The sequence below is a fragment of the Zootermopsis nevadensis genome, unplaced genomic scaffold (assembly GCF_977971745.1).
Source record: "Zootermopsis nevadensis isolate Lab colony 2312 unplaced genomic scaffold, Znev_1.0 Znev_ptg000017l, whole genome shotgun sequence".
Lineage (NCBI taxonomy): Eukaryota > Metazoa > Arthropoda > Insecta > Blattodea > Termopsidae > Zootermopsis > Zootermopsis nevadensis.
In genome coordinates, this window is record NW_028259149.1 from 15996547 (window position 1) to 16021421 (window position 24875).

At 36.8% G+C, this 24875-nt stretch overlaps 1 protein-coding gene across 2 annotated transcripts in view; it reads left to right on the plus strand.

Annotated features, from left to right (window-relative positions):
* Positions 1-24875, plus strand: part of LOC110831455 (T-box transcription factor TBX10) — a 304038-nt gene that overhangs the window by 260537 nt on the left and 18626 nt on the right. For both annotated transcript variants that reach the window (XM_022067469.2, XM_022067467.2), the window contains exons 4-5: positions 10761-10919; positions 12398-12474. In XM_022067469.2, the coding sequence (XP_021923161.1) occupies positions 10761-10919; positions 12398-12474 (236 nt within the window). The remainder of the gene's footprint in view (positions 1-10760; positions 10920-12397; positions 12475-24875) is intronic.

The following is a 24875-nucleotide window of genomic DNA, read 5'->3' on the forward strand; positions in this document are numbered from 1 at the left end:
AAGACTGTCCAGCGCACAAACCGTGACCATGTTTCCTTTGTTAAATCCAAGATGATAACTATATCATGTTTTTCTGCGAGATGATGATATCTTATGTGTCTTTCATACATTGAAACAATCTTCAAACGCATTCATCATAGTTCCATTACTTAGAAGTGTACAGAATGTTTCAGGTTTCACTTACGTTTGTTAATATTTCATCATATTCAGGATACGTATATTTATAAAACATTGGCTGTTTACCTGCAAGTTGTTACTTTCTTTTTCCAAGTTTCACACGTCTACATACCGTGTTGAATGAGATATAACTAGTGAACTGAATACCAAATATGGAACTCTGACATTATTTTAAATTTCCGGAAGGTAAATCTTCCTGAGCATAATTTATTAGATTCGAAACAGATTTATGATTTTTTTGCGTTAGATTAGGCTTTAATTGGACCTTAAACGATTGATTTAGTTATATTTGTTCTAATAAAAAATGTTGATTTTAAGTTTTTCCCATAATGATGTATTCTCCTACGAAAATTAAGCTAGGGTTTAGGGCTATGGGCCCAATTTCTATTGTTATAAACACAGTATGAAATTTCGAGTGTCATGACTATATTAGGGACTCTCATGTTTAAGAAGGACAATGCTCCATGTAGTTAGTTAATTTGTGGCCATAATACATATTGAACGTCATTTATTGCAGTTTAAAATCTATTATCCGTACAGACAGTCAACAGCTGGAATAATAAAGTTTGTTTATAATTCAATTAATTCTTTATTTTAATTTGCTGACTTAATAGGTACATAATCCAATTACAGAGTCTGTTTAAGAAGATAAAATAAATACATATAAATAATGTAATCACTTTCACATGTCGAGGTTTCCTCAAAGTAGACAATAACAATTTATAAGTTCATTTATTTATTATATAGATCTATTACTATATTTATATGTCCTGATTTAACAGCAAAGGTCGAATTACAGTGTCAGAAAGATTACAGTAACAAAGCTATGCAGAAAAGGATCGGGAAACAGTTTAAACAATGCAATCTGAATAATTTAAATTAAAACGCAGATTTGTAAAGATATCTACAGATTTATAAACTGTATTAGTATCAAAGGTTCATCTAACAGAAAGACTGTGATTTGAGGATCAACTGAACATAGAAAAATTAATCTGTATACTATGTTGGTAGCAGGAACATAAGTGCTGTTTCGAGAACAATATTGACATTAATTAAATTGAGTTCTTAATTCTAGTGTGCTAACTCAACATCTACGGGAGCTAATTACAGATGTAATATAATAATAATATTAATAATAATTCAATCATTTGCCAACAACAAAAAGTCTATGTCAGGCAAGAAACTTTTAAATATAGGCCTACACATTTAACAATTTCAAGACCAAATTAAACTAAACGCGTACAATCTAAATACTTCTCCTTTTCGAGAAAGTATCCTCTAAGGAAAGGTCTTTGCCGAAAATGTCCAAAAATCTCTATGCCATTTGCATCAGTGACACACCCAACTGAGGGACTACGTCTTAATACACTGTTCATGCTTCAAGCATGTAATAAAATTTAATTCATTTAATTAAAACATAATAATAAATCTATGTATAACAATTTTAATTGTCTGTTCTTTATACTTCAGCGGTAGTCGATCTCTCAATATTTTCATCATTATGTAATGATTGTATTCCAGTGTCTGCTGTCGTAATAAATTTGTCTTCATTCTGTAACGTATATGTGTTCAACTGTAAATAGACTCTTTTTTTCATTATTAGTGTTCTGTCTGACGACAGGTCCATATGAACAGGATCCTTCCATCCTTTTCTCGGACTGGGACCTGTTCATATACGTTCTTGGCAGATGATCCAGAAATGGTTTGCCATTGCCTTCTTCTGTGTGTGAATGGAGTAATTGTTGGGATGCCACGGAGGAAAACTCCGTGTTGCCTAGACCACGGCCTTGCCCAATACAAGTTATAAATTCGGGCACCGCCGGGAATCGAACCCTGAGACCCCAGGATTACAAGGCCAGCGTTCTAACCGCTAGACGAGAAAACAAATCAGTAACATAAATGAAACGTCGGTTAGTATCTACCAGACTACGCAATGCTACATTCAGAAAGACAGACATCTTCATACAATCGCCATGAGATTCTGAAATCTCATAACTTTTCTTCGTTGGTGTTGATAAATGTATAAAATATAGCTAAATATGCCAAGATTAAATATTTATGTGCAGGGTGGAACCCTGTTATAGAAGTAGATTCTGCAGAAATGCAATACTATTAAATCCAATGCGTCTATGTTGTTTTATATAATAAAAATTTCTTTTATATTCCTGTGATGTCAATGGTGTGTTGGTGCATTACTAGCCAGATCGGAGCACTCACCATTATTCACGTAGTTTTCTGGGAGGAAGACGACTTGCTGAAGCTTTTGTAGGTGAAAGGCGACTTGGTAATGTTTGATTTGATTGTGACATAAATTAAAGGTTGGTTGGGGGACCGGAGAGTTATTGGCATACTTGACAGTTGCGAAATGCCATCGAATGACACCTGTTTGACAAAACAGGCTTACGTACAGCGTACTACAGTTCAAGGCAACAGGATGCATTCCTTTTAAAACAAACTATAGGTCATTCCTTTTCTTATGAAGCTTTTGGAGAAAACAGATCGAAAGAACGAAATGCAACAGGGTGCGGGGTGGGCCGACTGTAATCCAGTACTTCTCGGCTGGTTTCGATCGGGGTCACGTGGCACAAAGCCGAACTCACGAGTGTTGCCAAATGTGTTTCATCCTTCAGCCGAGTGTGGTGGGTCAGTCCAGACTCGCTATTGTTAAACAGTAAAATGTGACAACACTGAACTGACGACTATACAAACGCCTCGTACCGCTGCCACGGCTTCGGCTAAAGGTATTTTGATTGGCGCTTGTACGTCCCAGCGAAGGTCAAGCTTTATATGAAAAGGAATGAATGATAATCTTGTGACATTCGTATTGTAATATTTGAAAATTTGAACCAAATTTATATAATAAATACATATTAAAGCTTTGTGCTTTTACCATGAATGAAATTGATAAAATTTTCTCTGGCGATCAGTCACATCAATTCGGAATGAAGCTCAACGTTTCGGAAACTGTTTATTTCTCTATCGTCAGGACCGAGAAGATTTTATCACTCTTTGTAATTAGTTAGTTTGAGTATGAAAAATCAAGCATAGTGCAATTGACATGATTCTTAAAACAGGAAATATAAAATGGGAAATGATAAAACAAGAAATTATAAGCTACAAATGTTGTAAGACATGGCAAGGTCGTGTGTCTCCGTAATTAGGCTACCAAAACTGCCCATTAGCTACAGTCTACAAGGCTCATTGCTTCAGGGGCAGGTGAAAGCCTAGCAACGTATTTCTTAGAGATCATAATCCGACCATTAAACCCGTTATGCGTGTTACACGACTGGCTCGCAGACCACCTTAAGTTCTTCTTTTCTGTTACAATATCCTAACTAATTTTCCACAAATATTTATAGTATACTTTATAATTTTAATATTACCAACTGCCAAATGTTGGTTATTTCTTTCCTTTCACAACTCTGGCCAAAAATGTTGAAACACTTTAAAGTGGCCTTCGTTATGTTCATCAACATTAAGCCCTTTCAGTGCTGAGGTTAAAGTTTATCGATTGAAAACTATAGTCACATCTGTGTTCAATAACTGCTATTTATGTCAATGACAAGATCTACTAAAATCCCTTTGTTAATTATTATTTATTTTTATTTCATTTTTCTGATAACCTTATTCCTAAAATTAATTTTAATCTGGTATTTATTTTCATATAAAATTATAAGTTTATTTTTATATATATATCCTTTGTGATATGAAATAGAATATTCTAAATAACTTACTTATATTTTGATACCTGTTCAGAAATTTTGCTGTGTAACATAGTTTTACTCTACATATATTAATTATCATACGTTCACATTAATTCAACGTGTTTATACAAGTTTTTGTTTTAAAGTCAGTAATTTCCGAATGCAATTGATTACTTCAGAATACTTCAGAATTTTCTATAAACTTTTCGGTGCTTGTCATGTTGATAAGTGCGGTTTAAATAAATATGATCTTTACGTTTTATATATATGATAGGCATACATTTATGGTTTTAATTACAGTTTAAATGACCATAAGAAAATACAGGTCTACGACACAAATACTTAACATGTAAAGTCTAAATTTAAACGTAAGGGATTATAAACACAAATAAACCTTTTCTTTTAGAAATGAATTTGTAATGGAGGTTGATAGGCCTTGTCGATAGCTGTTTTCTGTTTTGTGCCTCGGTAAGTCTTGTAGGTGTAGATGATCAGAAGAACGTTGGTAACAACCTATAATCTTAGATTGCTTATGTAAAGTTGATGTATCATGTTGATGAAACATTCTTGGGTTACAAGCCGCAAATGATTTACTTTATACGTACATAAATATATCATCTTACGGATTTTCCTTCATTTTATATATCTTACTGAATTCTCAAATTCAGACCGGATGGCAGTAGTTTAAGACGGACGGGGATAAACCATGAGGACAAGTGAGAGACTGAAAGGAATACAGCCCGAAAAAAGAATTAAATGAAAAAGGAGCTGAATATTTTAGGTCAGCGTTTCATTCAAGATGATTAAAGCAGGAAGAATATAAAGGGGGGATGTAATTTTCATGGGGAATATGAGAAATACGAACAAAATCCCGTTCAAAAAAGGAAGATACCGCTTGTGAGACATACTTGTAAATAGGATGATAATATTAAAGTTTGCCCTAAAGAAATGTGTAAATGTGATCGAGATTAGAGCCCAGCTTCCGAAAATGTCTAGAAACACTGTGAACATGTCTGTTAACCCTGCTTTCTGGGACACCCCATTATTTTACAAATAATGTTCTTGGTTCTGTATATATGAGAATTTCTTAAGTCAATTGTGTAGACTTAAACACTTACATGCTTGCAGCTGCAACCTTGTAGTGGAGCCCGGCTATTAACTCGAGAGCATGTAGTTTCGAGTGTTGTAAGAGATTAAATCAAACCGTGGGTCCTTTCCCTCGCCTGCGGGCCCCTACGGTCACATAATGTAGCCCTGAAGTAGGGGGGAAGAAAGGATTGCAAATTAGACAACAGTCGTTGAACCGTCAGCACGCTAACCTCGTGTACTCGAGCTACCAGATAGCCTACATACACACTTAGGGTAGCTTTCCTGTCGCATTACTCTAATGCGAGCCAGGAAACAAGGCCCATGTTCCTCTGTATAAAAGTGCAAGTGTAACTAATTTAGAATATACGATCACGGAGAAGAACACACAATACAAGTGTCTGGAAACAAAGTGGCGAAGAAAATAGCTTCTTAAGTTGATGAAGTAAGTGGGTAGTTTGCGATGTTATAAAACGAGAACTTTGTTTGATGACAGTAATATTACATATCCTTCCGTCTACATGACTTCGTTCAATGTGGTACATCAAGGTGACTCGTTTCAACTTTTTAGAGCTATCTTCAGGTCTTTTTTACATTTTTATTACTGTAGAGTACAGTCTAATAAAGCAGAATATCCGCTAAGACGTGATCACATGTAGGACTACATAATAATCTACTCATCATAGAAGCGAGGACGTACGAAACGCAGGTAAACAAATGAATCGGTCCAAATTACATATTGATATATTGGAGAAGGTGAAATGAGTCAACGTATAGCGACATTAAAAATATTGTTAAAGGAATAAAGAAAACCTGAAATGAAACTTTCGTTATAAAAATTTAGTTAAAAACAATGTTTCAAAATTTATCAAATATATTATTTTATTTTCTATTTCTAATTTATTAATATTCATTTAGTATTTATAATATTTACTTTACAGGATGATACAAAAACAACAACAAAACGTTCACCCACACAAAATCATGTTAAGCACGACGTACATACAGAACAACTTCGAATACGATATTAAAAAAATACAATAAAATCTGGAAGAAAACATCATTTGAAATCTGATAAACATCTGACTAAAAGTTGCATTTAAGAAATTATATTTAAGTTTATATAATTTTATACACCTGAAGATGGTTCTTTTAGAACTGAAACATGTCGTGTAATGTAAATCGAACATTTCGATAGAAAACATCATTTTAAATATTTAAATGTTAATTTTAGTAATATTTTAATATTTAATAGGAATTTTATTGTAATTTGACTGACAAGATTTAAACAAATAAAAACTAAAATAACATTTTTACAGTGGTGTAACCAGAGAAAATTAGAAAACATAATGTTCTAATAAACGGAAGAATCAGACTACAAATTTTGTAAGCGGAGCTATAAGACTTTTAAAATTTGTTTTTTAAAATGCAAGGAAATATTTTCACAAAATTAAGCGAAAGAAACATATTTATTCACTAATGCATTGTAAATATGTAGTGTAGTGTATAAAGGAGTCCTGAAGATGACCGTCAGAAGTTGAAACACATCGCCTTGATATTGCATGGTGATTAAAATAATATACACGGTAGAGTATAAAAATTTGTTTTTCAAATTGGATGTAGTAAAGTTTTCTCTTTAATCATCATGACCTAACAGGCCAAGTATTGGACGTCAGCGATTAAAAACTTGTAAATATCGACTTCGTACATTTTGGAATCTTTATCTTCGTTTCCAAAGTTGATTGTGTGCTGTACGCCTGTCCACTCTTGTTATTTTTGAGACTTACTCGAATATTTATCTTTCGAAAAGTAATGTAAGATTTTTGTTTCGCGACGTTTGTGTAGATACCAACATTACAAATCGTACAAGGCATCAAAGCTCACATAATGTCTGATTGAGTGGCGCCCGTGTACAATATTAGCTAGACTAATGCATTTGTAATGTGTCATGTGCTGGTTTCCCGCGCCAGGGATGTCCATATATCACTCACATTTCCGTTTTTAGTCCTTGGCAAGAAAGTCTCAGTTCTGGTTATAACAATATTTTTATGGTAGTGTGGTCCTTCGTATAATTGCATTAGATGTGTATAACAAGTTACGGAGTGTTGGAATAACCATAAAAATCATAATTTCGCTCTAGATTTGTAAATAAAGGCTTGTACGATTTAATGTAATTCACATTTTGTGCAATTTTAATTAAAATTGGAATGTGTCGATAACATTTAGCGCGTAGGATTTCAGGTTTTCACGGCGGTGAGTACGAAGATGGCTGTCTTCTGGGTTGTTGCACCCTTTAGTCTTGTAGAAATTTACCGACGTTTCGGAGGTCCTTGCTGTAACGCTGCAACCTACAAGACAGCCAACAATAATTAACGCGACTCCTTAATATTAAATTTGTGAAAACAAATCAGCCGTTCTTGAGTTCTTAATGAGGTCAGACGGACCAACAGACAGACTGACCTACCGAAGCTGAGAGAAGTATTTTAACAATTATTCATTGCGAACGTTTCAAAATTAAATGTAGAATTAATACTCGACACTGAGCACGCGTAAAATGAGTAGATTTCAAAGAAATGTTCCAAGCCTATATGACGTCAGATTACAGAAAACATACCTATAAACCTACAAACGTGTTTAAAAATAATAACCTATGTAAGAGTTAAATAAGGATAAGCTCAGGCCTATACTCTGACACCTATTTTATGAACAAATATAAATTTAAACATTTGTACTACGTTAATGACTAGAGATTAAAAATCGAATTTCCCACGTATATATAGGCCTAAGTGTAGGAGGTCGCTTTACTGGTTGAGTTAATATGGCTTGAGGATAATAAAGTAATCCCCTGTTTATGCGCAAAACATGAAGAATCATAAGCTGAATCCCGTATCCTACCCATTTAAATCCTTATTTAAGGCCAATTTTAATATTATACTTCTCGGTTTTTGTACATTACACACGTTTGTCTTTTACTGTGGTGTGTGTACTACATGCGCCGTTAATATGATCCTTGTTTGGGCTGTCATCATGAATATAAAATGTGGCTGAACAATTCACTAAGAATTTAGCGATCTCGCAATGTCCTGGAAGAACGCAGTCTACGTAACTTATGAGATAAGTAGAAATAGAAAATTAATCTGAAACTCACTCTGGTAGTAAAACCCAAATATTTACCACCGATACTGAACCACTCGATTATAAATCAGCACATGTCGAGATGATTATAAAACCACTGCTGTCTGGGATTTGAGGTTCTCACAGTGGCGAAGACGTTGATCTTAGACTTTAGGGTTGTGACACCATCTTCGCTCTGAAAATGGAGTCGATAAATTCCTCCGAAAGTTTGGTAACTACTTACAAGTCTACACTGCGTTGCTACCCAGAAGCAGCTGTGGCGTAGACGTTGATATTGGACTTTAGGGTTGTGACACCATTTTCGTTCTGAAAATGGAGTCGATAAATTCCTCCGAAAGTTTGGTAACTACTTACAAGTCTACACTGCGTTGCTACCCAGAAGCAGCTGTGGCGTAGACGTTGATCTTGGACTCTAGGGTTGTGACACCATCTTCGCTCTGAAAATGGAGTCGATAAATTCCTCCGAAGGTTTGGTAACTGCTTACAAGTCTACACTGCGTTGCTACCCAGAAGCAGCTGTGGCGTAGACGTTGATATTGGACTTTAGGGTTGTGACACCATTTTCGTTCTGAAAATGGAGTCGATAAATTCCTCCGAAAGTTTGGTAACTACTTACAAGTCTACACTGCGTTGCTACCCAGAAGCAGCTGTGGCGTAGACGTTGATCTTAGACTTTAGGGTTGTGACACCATCTTCGCTCTGAAAATGGAGTCGATAAATTCCTCCGAAAGTTTGGTAACTACTTACAAGTCTACACTGCGTTGCTACCCAGAAGCAGCTGTGGCGTAGACGTTGATCTTGGACTTTAGGGTTGTGACACCATCTTCGCTCTGAAAATGGAGTCGATAAATTCCTCCGAAAGTTTGGTAACTGCTTACAAGTCTACACTGCGTTGCTACCCAGAAGCAGCTGGTGGAGTTCTGACAAACAAACAAGGATAATGTAACCACTGAAACATTCGTGTGGCCACACGTCACAGTTCTCACCCCTGACAACACCTGCCCTGCCCCTGAGGGCCGTGGCGAGCCGCTAACCGCGCTCTGTCAACTGTTGCAACGAGATTTCCAGCGGTAGCCATCACGGAGTGGAACAATGATGGATGTGGTAGCGTGACCGACCTGGCGATCGACCGACGCCTGTCGGAGCACTCTTTGTACTATATGGCATGTGTTATAGCGTGTCGCATGCACGGTCGGCCATTGTCGCCTTTAGTCGCTAATCATCATTGGTTGAAATTATGAATGTCGTTGCCTAGCAACGTTATAGTTGACATATTAGAGGGAGTGGGAGAAACACTGCCTCCCTCTTGTTCTGCAGAATGAACAGCGTAATATTATGAACCCTCCAACCCCTCTCACTAACCCCCCCCTCCCTATACAACTTATTCTTTGAGAACAATGAATGAGTAGGGGGCGGGTCGCTTTAAAACTGCAATTCTTGGAACTGTAATTTCTCCCCGCCTTCAGCTATCTTCTTAATAATTAACAGTTACGTCTACTTGTTATAATTTGTCAGCATTCTATGTAATTTGACTGTAATTAGATGTAATTCCTCGTCTCGACATTGCAGGCCCGTCTAATCTTTACAGTGGTGTAATTAGATTTATGAAATAGAAATAAACACTAAAGAATGTTCATCAAAACATGCAATAGCAAACTCAGTAAATTATACGCTTTGAATTTTGATATTCAGAGACGTTGAAGTTAAAATACCAAATCGTTTTGTTGCTTTAAAAAATTCAAATGACCCCGTGTCCACCACGTCCGGAAAATGCTGGGAAATATAAAGTTTTCGAATAAACATTATTTGTTTTTTGTTTTTTATTTGTAGTGTTCTGTCTGACGACAGGTCCATATGAACAGGATCCTTCCATCCTTTTCTCGGACTGGGACCTGTTCATATACATTCTTGGCAGATGATCCAGAAGTGGTTTGCCATTGCCTTCTTCTGTGTGTGAATGGAGTAATTGTTGGGATGCCACGGAGAAACCGGGGAAGCCCCCGGAGGAAATCTCCGTGATGCCTAGACCACGGCCTTGTCCAACACAAGTTATAAATTCGGGCACCCCAGGGAATCGAACCAGAGACCCCAGGATTACAAGGCCAGCGTTCTAACCGCTAGACCACCTCATCTTATTATTATTTAGTGTTCTGTCTGACGACAGGTCCATATGAACAGGATCCTTCCATCCTTTTCTCGGGCTGGGACCTGTTCATATACGTTCTTGGCAGATGATCCAGAAGTGGTTTGCCATTGCCTTCTTCTGTGTGTGTGAATGGAGTAATTGTTGGGATGCCACGGAGAAACCGGGGAAGCCCCCGGAGGAAAGCTCCTTGATGCCTAGACCACGGCCTTGCCCAACACAAGTTATAAATTCGGGCATTAATTAAATTAATTAAATTTAAATATTAAATTAATTAGCTTGAAAGTAATAGGAAATATGATCTCCCTGGTGATGGAGGTAGCAAGGACCTCTGAAACGTCGATAAACTTCTACCAGACTACACGGCACATCTCAAATTACTGAGGTGTTTGACTGCATACACAGACCAACAACTAATTTGTTGGAAAGAGTGGCCACTTGAAACTTTATGTCTTTTCATAAACCCTACGTATATAGGCCAAAAGGTCATTAGTTTATTTCTTGTGTGGTTTTAGATCGTGTTGAATTCCATGCACCGCTACCAACCTCGAATCCATCTCATCAAGTGGAGGGAACATGGAGGTCCCATCACCGACCTTGAGGCTGAGGAGTATCGCACGTATATATTTCCAGAGTCCGTCTTCACAGCAGTGACGGCGTACCAGAATCAGCTGGTGAGTACTGGCTGGATATTTGATTAGATCGGCACAAAGTTATGAAACGTATGAAATTATTAGAACGTAGTTTAAGGTTAATAATTTGAACAGATACTCCGATGTGTAGAAACCGAATTCTCACCTGTTATAAATAAACAGTAATCTACAGTTTTCATAATCTTATAACCCTGTTTAGAGGTTATGTTTTGCATTTTTATACTTTATTCTCAAAATTCTTTTATAATTTACGTTTTAGTACCCATAATCGTCTCTAATTTATCCGTACAGGAAGATGGACTACGGAAAAGTATGTTACAATATGTTATAGTAAAACCACGAAACATATTTCTAGTAAAATAAGGAAACCTCCAAACCTAGCATTCCCCAGCAAGAATTAGAAATTATTGCAAGTGTTTTCGAAAGCCTAATTAATGGTGTGTAGCTACTTTTGAATTCCCCTGTATTTACTTTTCTGTTCAGTAAGCCTGGCTGTTAACATATCTTTATTAATTAATACCAGTAATTCTTTCTGGCGTTAGTCGTTAGGAAGAAATGTCTCATATTTACTGTACAGATTTTATTTAGTCAGCTGATATAGAATATCCGTCAAAAATTTTAATGCCAGACTCATTAATATTCACCGAACCTAACCTAATCTAATCAAACCTAATCTTACGTAGACTTGTGTAACGTAACCTAATATAGCATGTTATATTTGTCCGATTAAAATTGTTGTTACTTATTATGCAACCCTTGCATTTCGTAAGAATGTTCATTAATGTAGGTGTGGGCCTAGGCTTTTAAATAAATGATTCATAGCCATTCTCTCTCTCTCTGAGTATCTCAGTACACAGACACACACAGCGAGAAATGTGAAGGGATTGAACATGGTTCTTTCAAGCTCTCTTAGCTTTCTGCTAAGAAAGTGTTTAATAGAAAGACCGATTTTATTAAAGTTTCTTAGGTCTGTCATTAACTTTACTAATGAAATAAAATTAGAGCTAAATTTCCTGGAGATTATAGATCGCGAAGCTAGCAGATAAGACTGAAACTACTAAAAATATGTGTCATTATTTGTGATAAAAGGGATGTCTGCTGTTCACTAGATATAATTATTCAGGATCGGCGAGAAACAGCTGTAACTGATATGTTATTAGAAATTGCAGCAATAGTCTTCCAATTTTTATTAATTTTTTAACGACAGTTGTAGTAATTTCTAGTTATTATTAGGGAAGACTACTTTTGTCTGTTACTGTACTAAGGATTTATAGTTTTACTAGTGATGACTTATATTAGACGTGGACCTTCTTGTCACAGAATCATTAAACATTATGCCAACTCAGTAGTTAGGATTCTGCTATTGTTTTTCTAACTCGGGTATGATTTGAATGGAATAAATTCATTTACATGTCAGAGGTTTTAGCCAACATTTTGTCTGGAGAAATCTAAATTCTGTCTTTAGTTCCTCTCAATAAACTGTACGATTTCTATTGCAGATTACGAAGCTGAAAATCGACAGCAATCCTTTTGCAAAGGGCTTCAGAGACTCTTCCCGTCTGACAGACTTTGACCGGTGAGTTACATTCACTTGACTTTTCTTTTATTAAGCTAAGATTATCAAACTCTATCGCTAATTGTACCTTTTATCTTCAGCTCTCAGCCTCAACTTACCTCTTGCCTGTTTTGATTCAGAATAAATTCCGAAACAACGAATCCTTACGACTCGTTGGACTGGGGATCGAACCAGTACGAGACCTTTACCTACATTAGACACATTTTATCGCGTAGAGAATCGAACCTGAGACAAGAGTGTTTTAAGGGTTAAGGACCGATCGGCCACTGCAAGCGGCTGTTTATCTGTTTATAAACATGTTATTTATAATATTATTTTATTTTAATAATTGGACATATTTATCTTAAGTTCCGTTTTGTCTTGCGAGAAAATCACTGGAAATATAGAAAATTTTCATCAACCTTAAATAATAATTTGCGGTATTTACAAAGCCGGTCTTTAATTGTTTATTTTGGACATTCTTTGTTTTTAGATAACATTCTACTGTGTAGATCATTAAACGTTTATTTCCCGAAAATAAGAAAAAATAGTAGTCCAGTACAGGCTCCGGGCTACCTGACTAGGTTTCCATCTGTACGTCCAAATGGTTTCTGGGTCCATCCAACTTTTTGTTAAATATGCGCTGAAAAAAGTTGAAAAATCTTAAAATCGTGGAGTTACCATTCACACCCGCATATGTCGAGATCTATGATCCATGGAGATTCACGCTAAGTTCCTTATACTTATTAAATGTGTTGTTGTTGGGTACAAATTAATATTTTACGCCAATATTTTAACCATAATACCTCATACGTTCCTTTTACCCGTATATAGGTACAGGAGGCATGAAAATACAGATCAGTTTGATAGTTTTTGCTTCACATGTTTTAGGTTTCCCCAGCCTGTTAACACGAAACACTGGTTAGGCCAATTTTCCTTGTTGAATAATCATATCGGATAACTAAACGAATCACAGATAATTACTACCTACTTTCCGACTGAAATCCTTCGTGCGCCGTTATTCGCCGGAAGACATGTGGAAAAAGGATGAGGTCCAGCCAGATCATCATTTGGTCAGACATTCTGCATTCATCAGATAATCTACTGAAAAATAAAATGAGATAGACCTACAATGTGGCATCATATTAGCCTTTTATAGACTTTAAGAAATCTTATAAAACCATTTATGATAGTAGTATGATGAAACATTCTGATTGTATCAGTTATAGTCACGACATTAAATAGGCTAATTAAATTGTGTCTGAAAGAAACATTTAATAAGCTCCGTATAGTAAACTTTTTTTCTGATATATTTCCTGTTCAGAATCATACAAACTAAGAAAATGCTTTGACATCATGTACTCTTAATTTTACTTTTGAATACGTCTTCAAGAAAGTCCAGTAGTACAGAAGAAAAGGAATTTGATGGGATATAAGTTTCTGTACTATATTCAAGATAATTTATTAGGCCTTTATTATTTTATTTAGTGTTCTGTCTTACGACAGGTCCATATGAACAGGATCCTTCCATCCTTTTCTCGGACTGGAACCTGTTCATATACGTTCTTGGCAGATGATCCAGAAGTGGTTTGCCATTGCCTTCTTCTGTGTGTGAATGGAGTAATTGTTGGGATGCCACGGAGGAAAACTCCGTGTTGCCTAGACCACGGCCTTGCCCAACACAAGTTATAAATTCGGGCACCGCCGGGAATCAAACCCGAGACCCCAGGATTACAAGGCCAGCGTTCTAACCGCTAGACCACCTCATCTTATTATTATGTAGTGTTCTGTCTGACGACAGGTCCATATGAACAGGATCCTTCCATCCTTTTCTCGGACTGGGACCTGTTCATATACGTTCTTGGCAGATGATCCAGAAGTGGTTTGCCATTGCCTTCTTCTGTGTGTGAATGGAGTAATTGTTGGGATGCCACGGAGGAAAACTCCGTGTTGCCTAGACCACGGCCTTGCCCAACACAAGTTATAAATTCGGGCACCGCCGGGAATCGAACCCGAGACCCCAGGATTACAAGGCCAGCGTTCTAACCGCTAGACCACCTCATCTTATTATTATTTAGTGTTCTGTCTGACGACAGGTCCATATGAACAGGATCCTTCCATCCTTTTCTCGGACTGGGACCTGTTCATATACGTTCTTGGCAGATGATCCAGAAGTGGTTTGCCATTGCCTTCTTCTGTGTGTGAATGGAGTAATTGTTAATCTACAGCATTGTATAATTGTAACTAATAAATATTTTGAAAAATATTGGCGAGATTCAAATGTTTGAGAGCGACGGCAACAGCTCAGAACCGCGTTCACGGAAGACATTAATTTTACCGAAACGTGGTCTCGCACATTAACAGAAGAACATTCTAGAACGAAGGCGTTTGATAATAGGCTTGTTGAGGAGGATTTTTAAACCTGAGAGAGGAAGTAACTTTAATTGCATAATTACGAGATTCATAATTTGTAGGCATATTATTTATGGTCTGTTAATTGTTGTGATTATTATTACGATATAATCAGGGAGAATGAGATGGGCGGGATTTGTGGCGCAAATGGGAAAAATTAAAATTCCGTGCCGGGTTTTTAGTCGAGATGCCTGGAGATAATGGACTACACGGAAGACCTGGGCATAGATGGAAGAATAATACGAGTAACAAAAATTTATCTTAGAGAAATGCGGTTGGACACTGTGGATTATATTTATCTGGTTTAGGGCAGGGACCGCTGACGGGCTGTTGTGAACACGACAATGAACATTTTTATTCCGCATATGGCGGAAAATTTGATGATTATTGCCCTCTCAAGAAGTTTGCTCCGCGAAGTTGTTTACCAAATTGGTTAACTGATAATCCCCTCGAGGTTCTAACAATATTTCTTCTAAATACAAGTTCATTACCACTACACCAGTCTGCTGGATAATTGCGAGAATATTTGTTAAACGTAATAAAATTGTATTTGTTCCTATTGCCTGTATTTACTTTGTTAGTGGGTGAAAAGTTAGTAGCTGTAAGTAGTTAAGTAGACGTCAAAGAACATGTAGTTTCCTGAAGTGCATGCTTTAATACCAATGTTTAAATCGTGAATAAGACAGTACCCTCCGCCTCTAAAATAAGTTGAATGCGTATATAGGCCTATGTTTTATTGGTTAAAGTTTGTTCCTAAAGAAATGTTTTAATTTATGAATCTCCCCAACGACTTTTATTATTATTATTTCTAAGGTTTGGAAAACCCTGAATTTATGTACCGGATTCACGTTTTCAATATCAAGCACGAATATCAATGTAACCCTCTGAGACTTAAGTCCGTATAAACAACATTTAAGAATTCAGTCCTCACTTCAAACAAAAAGAAACATGCTTCAAAATTACAAACATCGGCTGAACACTGTGGAACGAAACACTCTCTACTTGCATTGAAAATCACACGAAACTCACTAGTACAAAATGCAGCGTTATGGTTAGTTAAACACGAGGTACATATAGTTACCACTGGGCTTTAAGCCGTTGTAGTAGACGTAACCGAATTGCATGCTACAAGGTCACAGAAAACCTCTTGCAGCTCGGCTCCAATTCAGTGGACAGCTTTGTTACGATGCGAGTTCTGAGCTGTCTTCATTAGCCTTGGCTCTGATGTTTGCGTTACGACGTTGGCCTTCCTGTGCCCTTGAAGCATGCAATTTCATGATGGATTCCTCAACTTCATTTTAGAGTTAAAGGAAGTGAAATGACTACTACGTACATTACAGATCTTAATCTAGATATTTTTATTCCACATTCTTTATTTAATATTAAAACATGGACTTGCAGTGCTAAAATATCAGTGTGTCTGTGTTTCTGGGTTCAAGTGATAGACGTCTAAGAACATCATGTAAATAGAAACCAACTTACCTTTGTAACTTGTTGTTTATTACAAGATTAAAATTACGAAGATGGGATTAACTAATTGCATTGTTTTAATACTGAGATTAGCTAAATTTGGTAAATTAATGTTTATAGAAGCCTTTTAATGTTTATAGTTGAATAAAAGGGCGGACGGATGGACGAACAAAGATATGTAGCCTGATAATACGAGCTCAAAGAAGAATTTAGAAAAGGTGGCCAGGTATATCACTGACTGAAGTATTCGTTTTAATCTACAGGTTTTCTTAAGGTATAATTACCTATTTAGGTTACTGGGATTATGCAAATTTTGTTTACGACATTCTTCGTGGTAAATTAATTGCTTTGAGACGAATATAAAAACTTATTAAAAACAATATTTTAAAACATCTTTTTGTACACAATATCTGTAGTCTTTCCAACTAGGATGAGAATATTTAACGTGTACGAACTACATTTACTCAGTACGGTACTTTATGACATCAATCTTCTAAATTCTTCTTTAATTTCGTGGAGCAGAGTCATTATTTACAAGCTGACAGTCGCTCAACCAGAAAGAAACCCCACTCCTTTATGGAAACCGGCGGTATATTTCCGTATTCAGAACAGCCAGCCACTTGAATGAACTCCACACATACTCCAACACTATTCTTCTAGAATAAATTTTAATATTATCATCCAAGTTGTATATTTCATTCAAGGTTTTTCAAACTAACTTGTACCATACGTACTTGTCATCGTCGACATGCGTGCCACAAGTTTCTCAAAGTGTTAGGGTAGCGATTATCGATCTCTCAGGTATCCTGACAGATTGTGTAATCTCTTTAACTGACTCATTAATTACGGTGCAAGAAACCATAGGCCTATAGTATTTGGTAGCCTACCGACGTAGCAAATACGGGCATAATTTGCTCTTTGCATAAAACCGTAAATATTTGCCTAGCGATGGAACAATTTTGGACATAGGCTACTTTACGCATTACACACATAACATTTGGTGTCCTAGTAACAACTGAACAGGACTGTAGGAAGGAAAATGGGGAGTTAGAAGGATGTTACATGATAGATGGTTTGTTGAGTAGGGAGAAATAGTGGCCTACGTCATTCAATCGCTAGGAGGATTTAATGACAGGCTTAAACTTAATGTGTACAGTATTAGACTTTAATATGCTTAAGTATCGATTCTCTACAAGTCTCTTGCAGCACTGCGAGTGTTCGTATAACACAAAATATTAAATGTAAGTGACGAGAATAACTTTTATGGCAGCAGGAGATACTGATAAAAACTAGAATATTCTTGGTATAATAAGTTTCTTTAAACATCCTTTTCTCTTACAGACCACAGCGTCGCTACTGTCTAGATCTTGTGCTGGATAATGCCCATTTACGAAATGAGGTTGTTATGTTGTTAGATTTTCTTCTGTAATAGCACATTTCCTCTAACATCGCAATGTAAATGTCATTTATCATTTTCAAGTGTTTCTATTTCGTTTTGTTCTTTAAGAAGGAAAATAGGCATATTCCTTCTTTAAAGCTCTTAGAGACAGGTTACAGCAAACGAGAAATATCTGCTTGTATAATTTAATATGTCTAAACTGTATGTAAGTGAACTGATTGTGTCTCTATATAATAAGAAAGTGTTGATAAATTAAGTTGTTGGTGATAATTCGCTGCTAAGGGATATTGGATCGTATGAAATACTAGTAGATTGCCCGCAGTATTAACTGCGCGAAAATGCGACAAATGCTTACATTTCTTACGAATAATTATTGCCCGTAGGCCTGATCGTTCGATACGTATCGATGAATATCGCAGAAAATTTTTTATCCCATAAACCTAATTTCTTCACCGAAGTTGAAGCCTAGGACAGTATACAGGTCTGTGACCTTGGTTCCTGTAATATCTCCGCCGAAACAAATAATTTTGTTCTTTGTTATATCGCAAAATTTTTCGCCCGCGGCACGCCCATATGTATCAAAGATACATGACGAAACTATTCATAGCTAGAAATGTGTAATTTTCTACATATAAATCCTTTTCTTATAAGAAGGCATATGAAAACGTAATTTATTTTATTTTGTAATATTCAGACTATGGCAAAGTCCTAAAGAAAAATAATATAATGTAACGCAAATTTGCGAGAAACCTCGACAAATTCAAATTTCCTATGGGGTGGTTAAATTCTAAATATGACAACTTTTAGAAGCGACTTGAAGACTACACACTGGAAATTGCCCATTGCACCTGTCAGTAAAGTGCATTTAGGATAGTAATTTCTATAGCTCATTTCTTCTGGAGCTATTGTGTTATCCTACAGGAGAATAGGGCATCTCTTTCAATGTGGTTGTTTTCAACGAATATCCTCTGTTGAACGCTTACAGTTGCTCAGATAGTAAAGAAATCCTCGCCCTCCATGATCACACCTTATTTCTTATAGATCAGTTTTACAATTATATTCTCGTATTAAAAATATATTAAAATTAGCTGTCAATCACAATATAATATAATTAAAAGATTAAAATATCATTTTACGTTCCCTATCGAGTACTCGATTTACATGTGGAACATACACGACATGTTTCGGCTATATATAGCCATCATCTGGTGTTATGTATATAAACTTTTCACTGAATTACTGATATTTTACTGATTTTTAATGTTTTTTATTTTCTTATGATGTTCTTGTCCTTTATATTGTTTCTTCATTCGTTGTAGTATCACAGGTCACTAATATGTTTGTATTTCGTATTTCGTAGTGATGTCAATGTTTTTTATATGGACTGTGAAGTAAAGGTTTCAAACTATTAATGAAAATTGAATATAGAAAACAAAATAAATAGTTGAAATTAATCTTATAAATTATATTCTCGCCTAAGCTTGGTCTTCGAAGAGACTTTTCTTTCTGTGTGTACTGACTGAAATTTTGTATGCATTTCCTTTCTCTTCATGCACTCTACCTCGCGTATCTCATCCTCCTCGATTTATTTGCTCTATTAATAACTTATTCATATCAGATGGAGAGAGTCACTGTAATTGTAACAAATAAGTAAATATCTACTTAATACAGCAATAATTGGAATAATCTGAACCAGTTCTACATTTCGAGAAAACAGACGCTGGTTTCTTACTACGGAGACACCCGTTAAACCCCGGAGTGTGGGGGGGGGCTTCAAATAAGATTTATGGTGAACGAAGTACTAGACCAGAATCTTTGGCCCTATCCCATCATTCCAGCATTGCTTAATTCTCATTTATCACCGCCCCAAAAGGTCTGTGATGGCCATGACCAAGCACATTTAGCATACTCTGACTTTTAGGTATATTGAAGTTTATAAATATTCGTGATTAGAGATTCTCCCTATAAGTAAATACATATACGAGGTGCGATCGGAAAGTTTCAAGACTGCGCCTATAAAAACCCCGTACACTTATCTCAGGTATTAAATTCATCCATCACCCTCGAAGTAGTTCCCCTGGGAGTGAACACAACGATTCCAGCGCCGCTGCCAAGCCTGGAAGCATCCCTGGAAATCTTTCTTTGTCAGCCTGTCAAGCATCATCTGCGATTCTGCCTGAATCTCTTCTATCGTCTCAAATCTCCTTCCCTTTAGCTGAATTTTCATCTTTGGGAAGAGGAAAAAGTCACACGGCGAATAAGGAGGGTGCGAGATGACGACCATGGTATTTGAGGCCAAAAACTCGTATTGGTGAAGTCATCAGTATGGACACCCCTGTGACCAGCAGCAGCCGACCGCAGCACGTACCGTATTGACTCCCAGAACATACCAGTCCTCATTCTCAAAGATTATAGTCTATTTCATGCAAGCCGCCTTCAAATTTGATTGTATTTCCATCACATGAGGCTCACCTTCACTTAATTTCATCTGCTTCAAAATCTGCCGTCTGTAATAAACTTCAGAGCGCCTATAAGTTGAAGTAATTACGAAGGAAACGTGTGAGCGGTTCTCTGGTCGTTGCTGTGGCGTTGAAATCATTGAGACGCTGGTTGAAATTACCTTGATCTTGCTGCTGTATTCGCACGAAGCTTAGAGAATGGATGAACATTGGGGGAAAGGAGGTTGCATCTGTCTTCTGTCCCCTCCGTTAGCATCTCTCGTCTCCAAAGCTGTTGGACGAATTCCAATTAATTTTGACAGTGACATCCTAAACCGAAATTTTGGTTCTATGTGTGTCCTAAATTTGCACGAAGCACAAATAGATTTTTTTTTAAATTGGATCACCGTAAAATAAATTTCACTTGATATAAGAAAGAGATCATGTTGAGATCTAATACTTTATTCGCAAATTCCCCAATGATAACAATTCTATGTTGGTAACTCTCTATTACCGTGCCACGGTGGTCTAGCGGTTAGAACGCTGGCCTTGTAATCCTGGGGTCTCGGGTTCGATTCCCGGCGGTACCCGAATTTATAACTTGTGTTGGGCAAGGCCGTGGTCTAGGCAACACGGAGTTTTCCTCCGTGGCATCCCAACAATTACTCCATTCACACACAGAAGAAGGCAATGGCAAACCACTTCTGGATCATCTGCCAAGAACGTATATGAACAGGTCCCAGTCCGAGAAAAGGATGGAAGGATCCTGTTCATATGGACCTGTCGTCACACAGAACACTAAATAATAATAAGATGAGGTGGTCTAGCGGTTAGAACGCTGGCCTTGTAATCCTGGGGTCTCGGGTTCGATTCCCGGCGGTACCCGAATTTATAACTTGTGTTGGGCAAGGCCGTGGTCTAGGCAACACGGAGTTTTCCTCCGTGGCATCCCAACAATTACTCCATTCACACACAGAAGAAGGCAATGGCAAACCACTTCTGGATCATCTGCCAAGAACGTATATGAACAGGTCCCAGTCCGAGAAAAGGATGGAAGGATCCTGTTCATATGGACCTGTCCTCAGACAGAACACTAAAAAAAACAAAAAAAACTCTCTGTCGTCTGAGATATATTGATACACACGACGTTCCGAAAGTTCGTATTATTCCCATCTCCAGATATTTGTTGTCATTATGCCGAAAATAATCTAGCCAAGAACCTTTTCAGTATTACATACCACGGTAATCATTTCACCACTGGGGCAGTCACTTAAAGACAGCAGTTTAATTAAGTTGAAAAACTTCGTGTTTATCAAATATATCTCACACAACGGACGATACCTAACATAATATTTTTGTTTTTACCCCTACATTTATATCATGTATGTCCTGAACAGTGAATATTTAACTAATCATAAAGTATAAATTTTGCAGAATAATCGCTAAGGACAGGTCTAATACCTACGCAGCTCTCTTTTTAGCACTTTTCTAAAGTGTCTGTGGGCGTAATTGGGCCGGAAATTCTCTTGAATGACGTTGTTTTTGAAACCAGATATTAAGACTGACAGGTCTACATTGCTTCGTGCGTTAGTTCTGCAAAAAGCAACATATTTGCAAAATATACATCATTTCCCACGGCGAATATCATAATAGTAACTTCAAATTGAAAAGAATAACCTCCTTCCAAATTCTTATCTCTTCAACATACATGATTATCTTCCCATCTCATTGGATTCTTTGAAGCCTCTACATAGAATCACAATGGTTTCATGAAATTGTTCTACCTAAAGATCAGTTCCTCGAGCAAAATTTTCGGAAAAAGTGTTGCCACCTGCAATCATTTCTAAGAGGTCTACCTCTTAAAAACCGATCAGAGGTAAGATGACACAAATTCTATTGTGTCCCCAGCGTCATTGAAATTGAAAGGGATACATGAATTGATTCCATTTTCTTTTAATGTTGCTTAGAAGCTTCTGTGATTCAATTTGTCACAATCTACTGAAACGTGTAAAGATTTTACCAGATTATTGTGTAGGTTAACGAATATTTAGACGCCCGTGTTGTTCATTGGTCGCTGTAATGGTTTCTTAAAGACTCATGTCCACACATTATGAATAGTACGTCGTACTGCAATTATCTGTCCCGTAATTGAATAACATGCCCACAAGTTGTTCCGTCCTCACATGCAATTGGCTAATTATTTCAGCTGCCTTGTTAATACTCTGTAATTTTCTTCTACTTAACATAAGAAGAAAATGTTTCATAATTTAGTTTATACTTATTTCTGTTTGTTAGGCTATGTAGAGTATCGTTTAGTGATCTGAAGAGCAGAATATATTAATGTGTGTTCAGATGCCCCCATCATAAAAGCGTATAGGGGAGTGGAGACAAAGTATCGTGCATTTTTAACCTTGAATCTGGGAAGAGGAGAGTTATCAGCTCCACAACCCGACCGCTTTAATCCCAAGAAAGAACCACAGAACAATTATGGCCAAAGTGAAAAGGAGAAACATCCCTGCCCTTGGCAGCAAATGGAGCTCGGCCGTCTAGTTCAAACTAATTTTACTGCCTGAATTATAATTCAATTCAATTAATTTATTTAAGTGTTTGCCAACAGCAAGAAGCCTGTAACAGGGAAAAATTGATAATACATACCATATTAAAAGAAAATAATAATGGAAAATATTACACAAACAGGTTAACTAAATATAAATAATAAATAAATTAAATACAACAGCCAAGAACAGGCAAACACAAAATAGAAATAATATTGTACACAAAGAAAAATAAATGAATAAATATAAATAAAAACAAATAATCCACGTAGGGAACACTAATATAATCGTAAAACGTTAAAGAAATACAAAACACAGATAACGAATCTAGATTATCTATCAGGACAACCTATCTAGATCATTTCCTTTATTGAGAATAATAATAATAATATTTGGCCAACGTCCTGGGAGTACACGACATAAGGGAACTTCAGAAAACCGTCATTCTAGAAATATCTTACATCATTCGAAAGACGCTGTCGTAAAATATATAGTCATCCCTCATGTAGCACTTATTAAAAACAAAATGTATTTCGAAAGTAGCTGATGCACTATGTACTTCAGGGGCAAGATTTGTCTCGGAGACATAGAAGTAAATACCCTATAAAGTGGTGAATAAATGGAATAATAATAATAATAACAATAGTGTGAGATTAACAAGACGAAAATATTGTGGTTACATCACACATCTTGAAGAAGATAATTACGAATGTATTTTTTAGAAGCTGCTAAGTAATGAACCTCGTGAACTAAGTTCAGCCTCTGTTCGTGCCGAGATATTTTATAAGACTGTGATAATGATATTAATTCATATAATATGAAGGGTCCTGCCAACGGGAAGAAGCCAATTACAGGCAAGCATCACGAAACAAGCACACACACATGCACAAAATATAAAAAGGAGCACAAACATATGTTTCAAACTTGACTAACCTATATATATATATATATATATATATATATATATATATATATATATATATATATATAAGCTCCTTTTTAAATTCGCTACTAGCGAGTTTGTGTATCTCACATTGCCTGTATAAAATATCGCTGTCTGTTGATCAGATTATTATTTAACTTTGATAAATCAGACATAAACACCATTCAGCGTTGAATTATATGAGAAGATATTAACACCGAATTTGGTAAAATGAGCGAAAAAAGGGTCGTGAACTATTTTAAAAGAACTTCGTATTCGGAGATTTCTGTCTTCTCGGGTTGTTGCGCTGTGTAGTCTGGTCGAAGTTAACCAACGTTTCAGAGGTCATACTGCCTCCATCATCAGGGCGATGAGTATGAAGATTTCTGTCTTCTGGGTTGTTGCGCTGTGTAGTATGGTCGATGTTTACCAACGTTTCAGAGGTCATACTGCCTCCATCATCAGGGCGATGAGTATGAAGATTTCTGTCTTCTGGGTTGTTACGCTGTGTAGTCTGGTCGATGTTTACCAACGTTTCGGAGGTCATACTGCCTCCGTCATCAGAGTATGAAGATTTCCGTCTTCTGGGTTGTTGCGCTGTGTAGTCTGGTCGATGTTTACCAACGTTTCGGAGGTCATACTGCCTCCATCATCAGGGCGATGAGTATGAAGATTTCTGTCTTCTGGGTTGTTGCGCTGTGTAGTCTGATCGATGTTTACCGACGTTTCAGAGGTCATACTGCCTCCGTAATCAGGGCGATGAACAATCCAGAAGACAGAAATCTTCATAATCACCTCTGGGAAAACCTCAAATCTTACAACTTCGTATTCATTTAGAAGATCAGAGAGAAACGACGAAAATCATGTCACGGAGTGACGGCTAATGTTTCCATCAAGATGTAAGCCCAAACAGCAAAGACGTCTCCGCTGTGTTAATTATCATTCCCTTTTTATGACACGCGTGATTAAATCGTGTTAAATCACACTCGGGTTTCCTGAGGTCGTTACTCTCAGACAAGACAGAAATTAATACTTTCCACGCATTCTTAAACTCGTCAATAAATTTAGACAAATGGTCAGCTTCACCTCCCAGCCGCAGCTACCCCCTGAGCATCGGTTTATATTAAAAGTTAAGAGTGCTGGACCTGGTGGTGGCCCTTGTTGGGTGTCGAACTCAGGTCGTCCAGCCTGTCACCTAATCACTCTACTGACTGAGATACACCGGC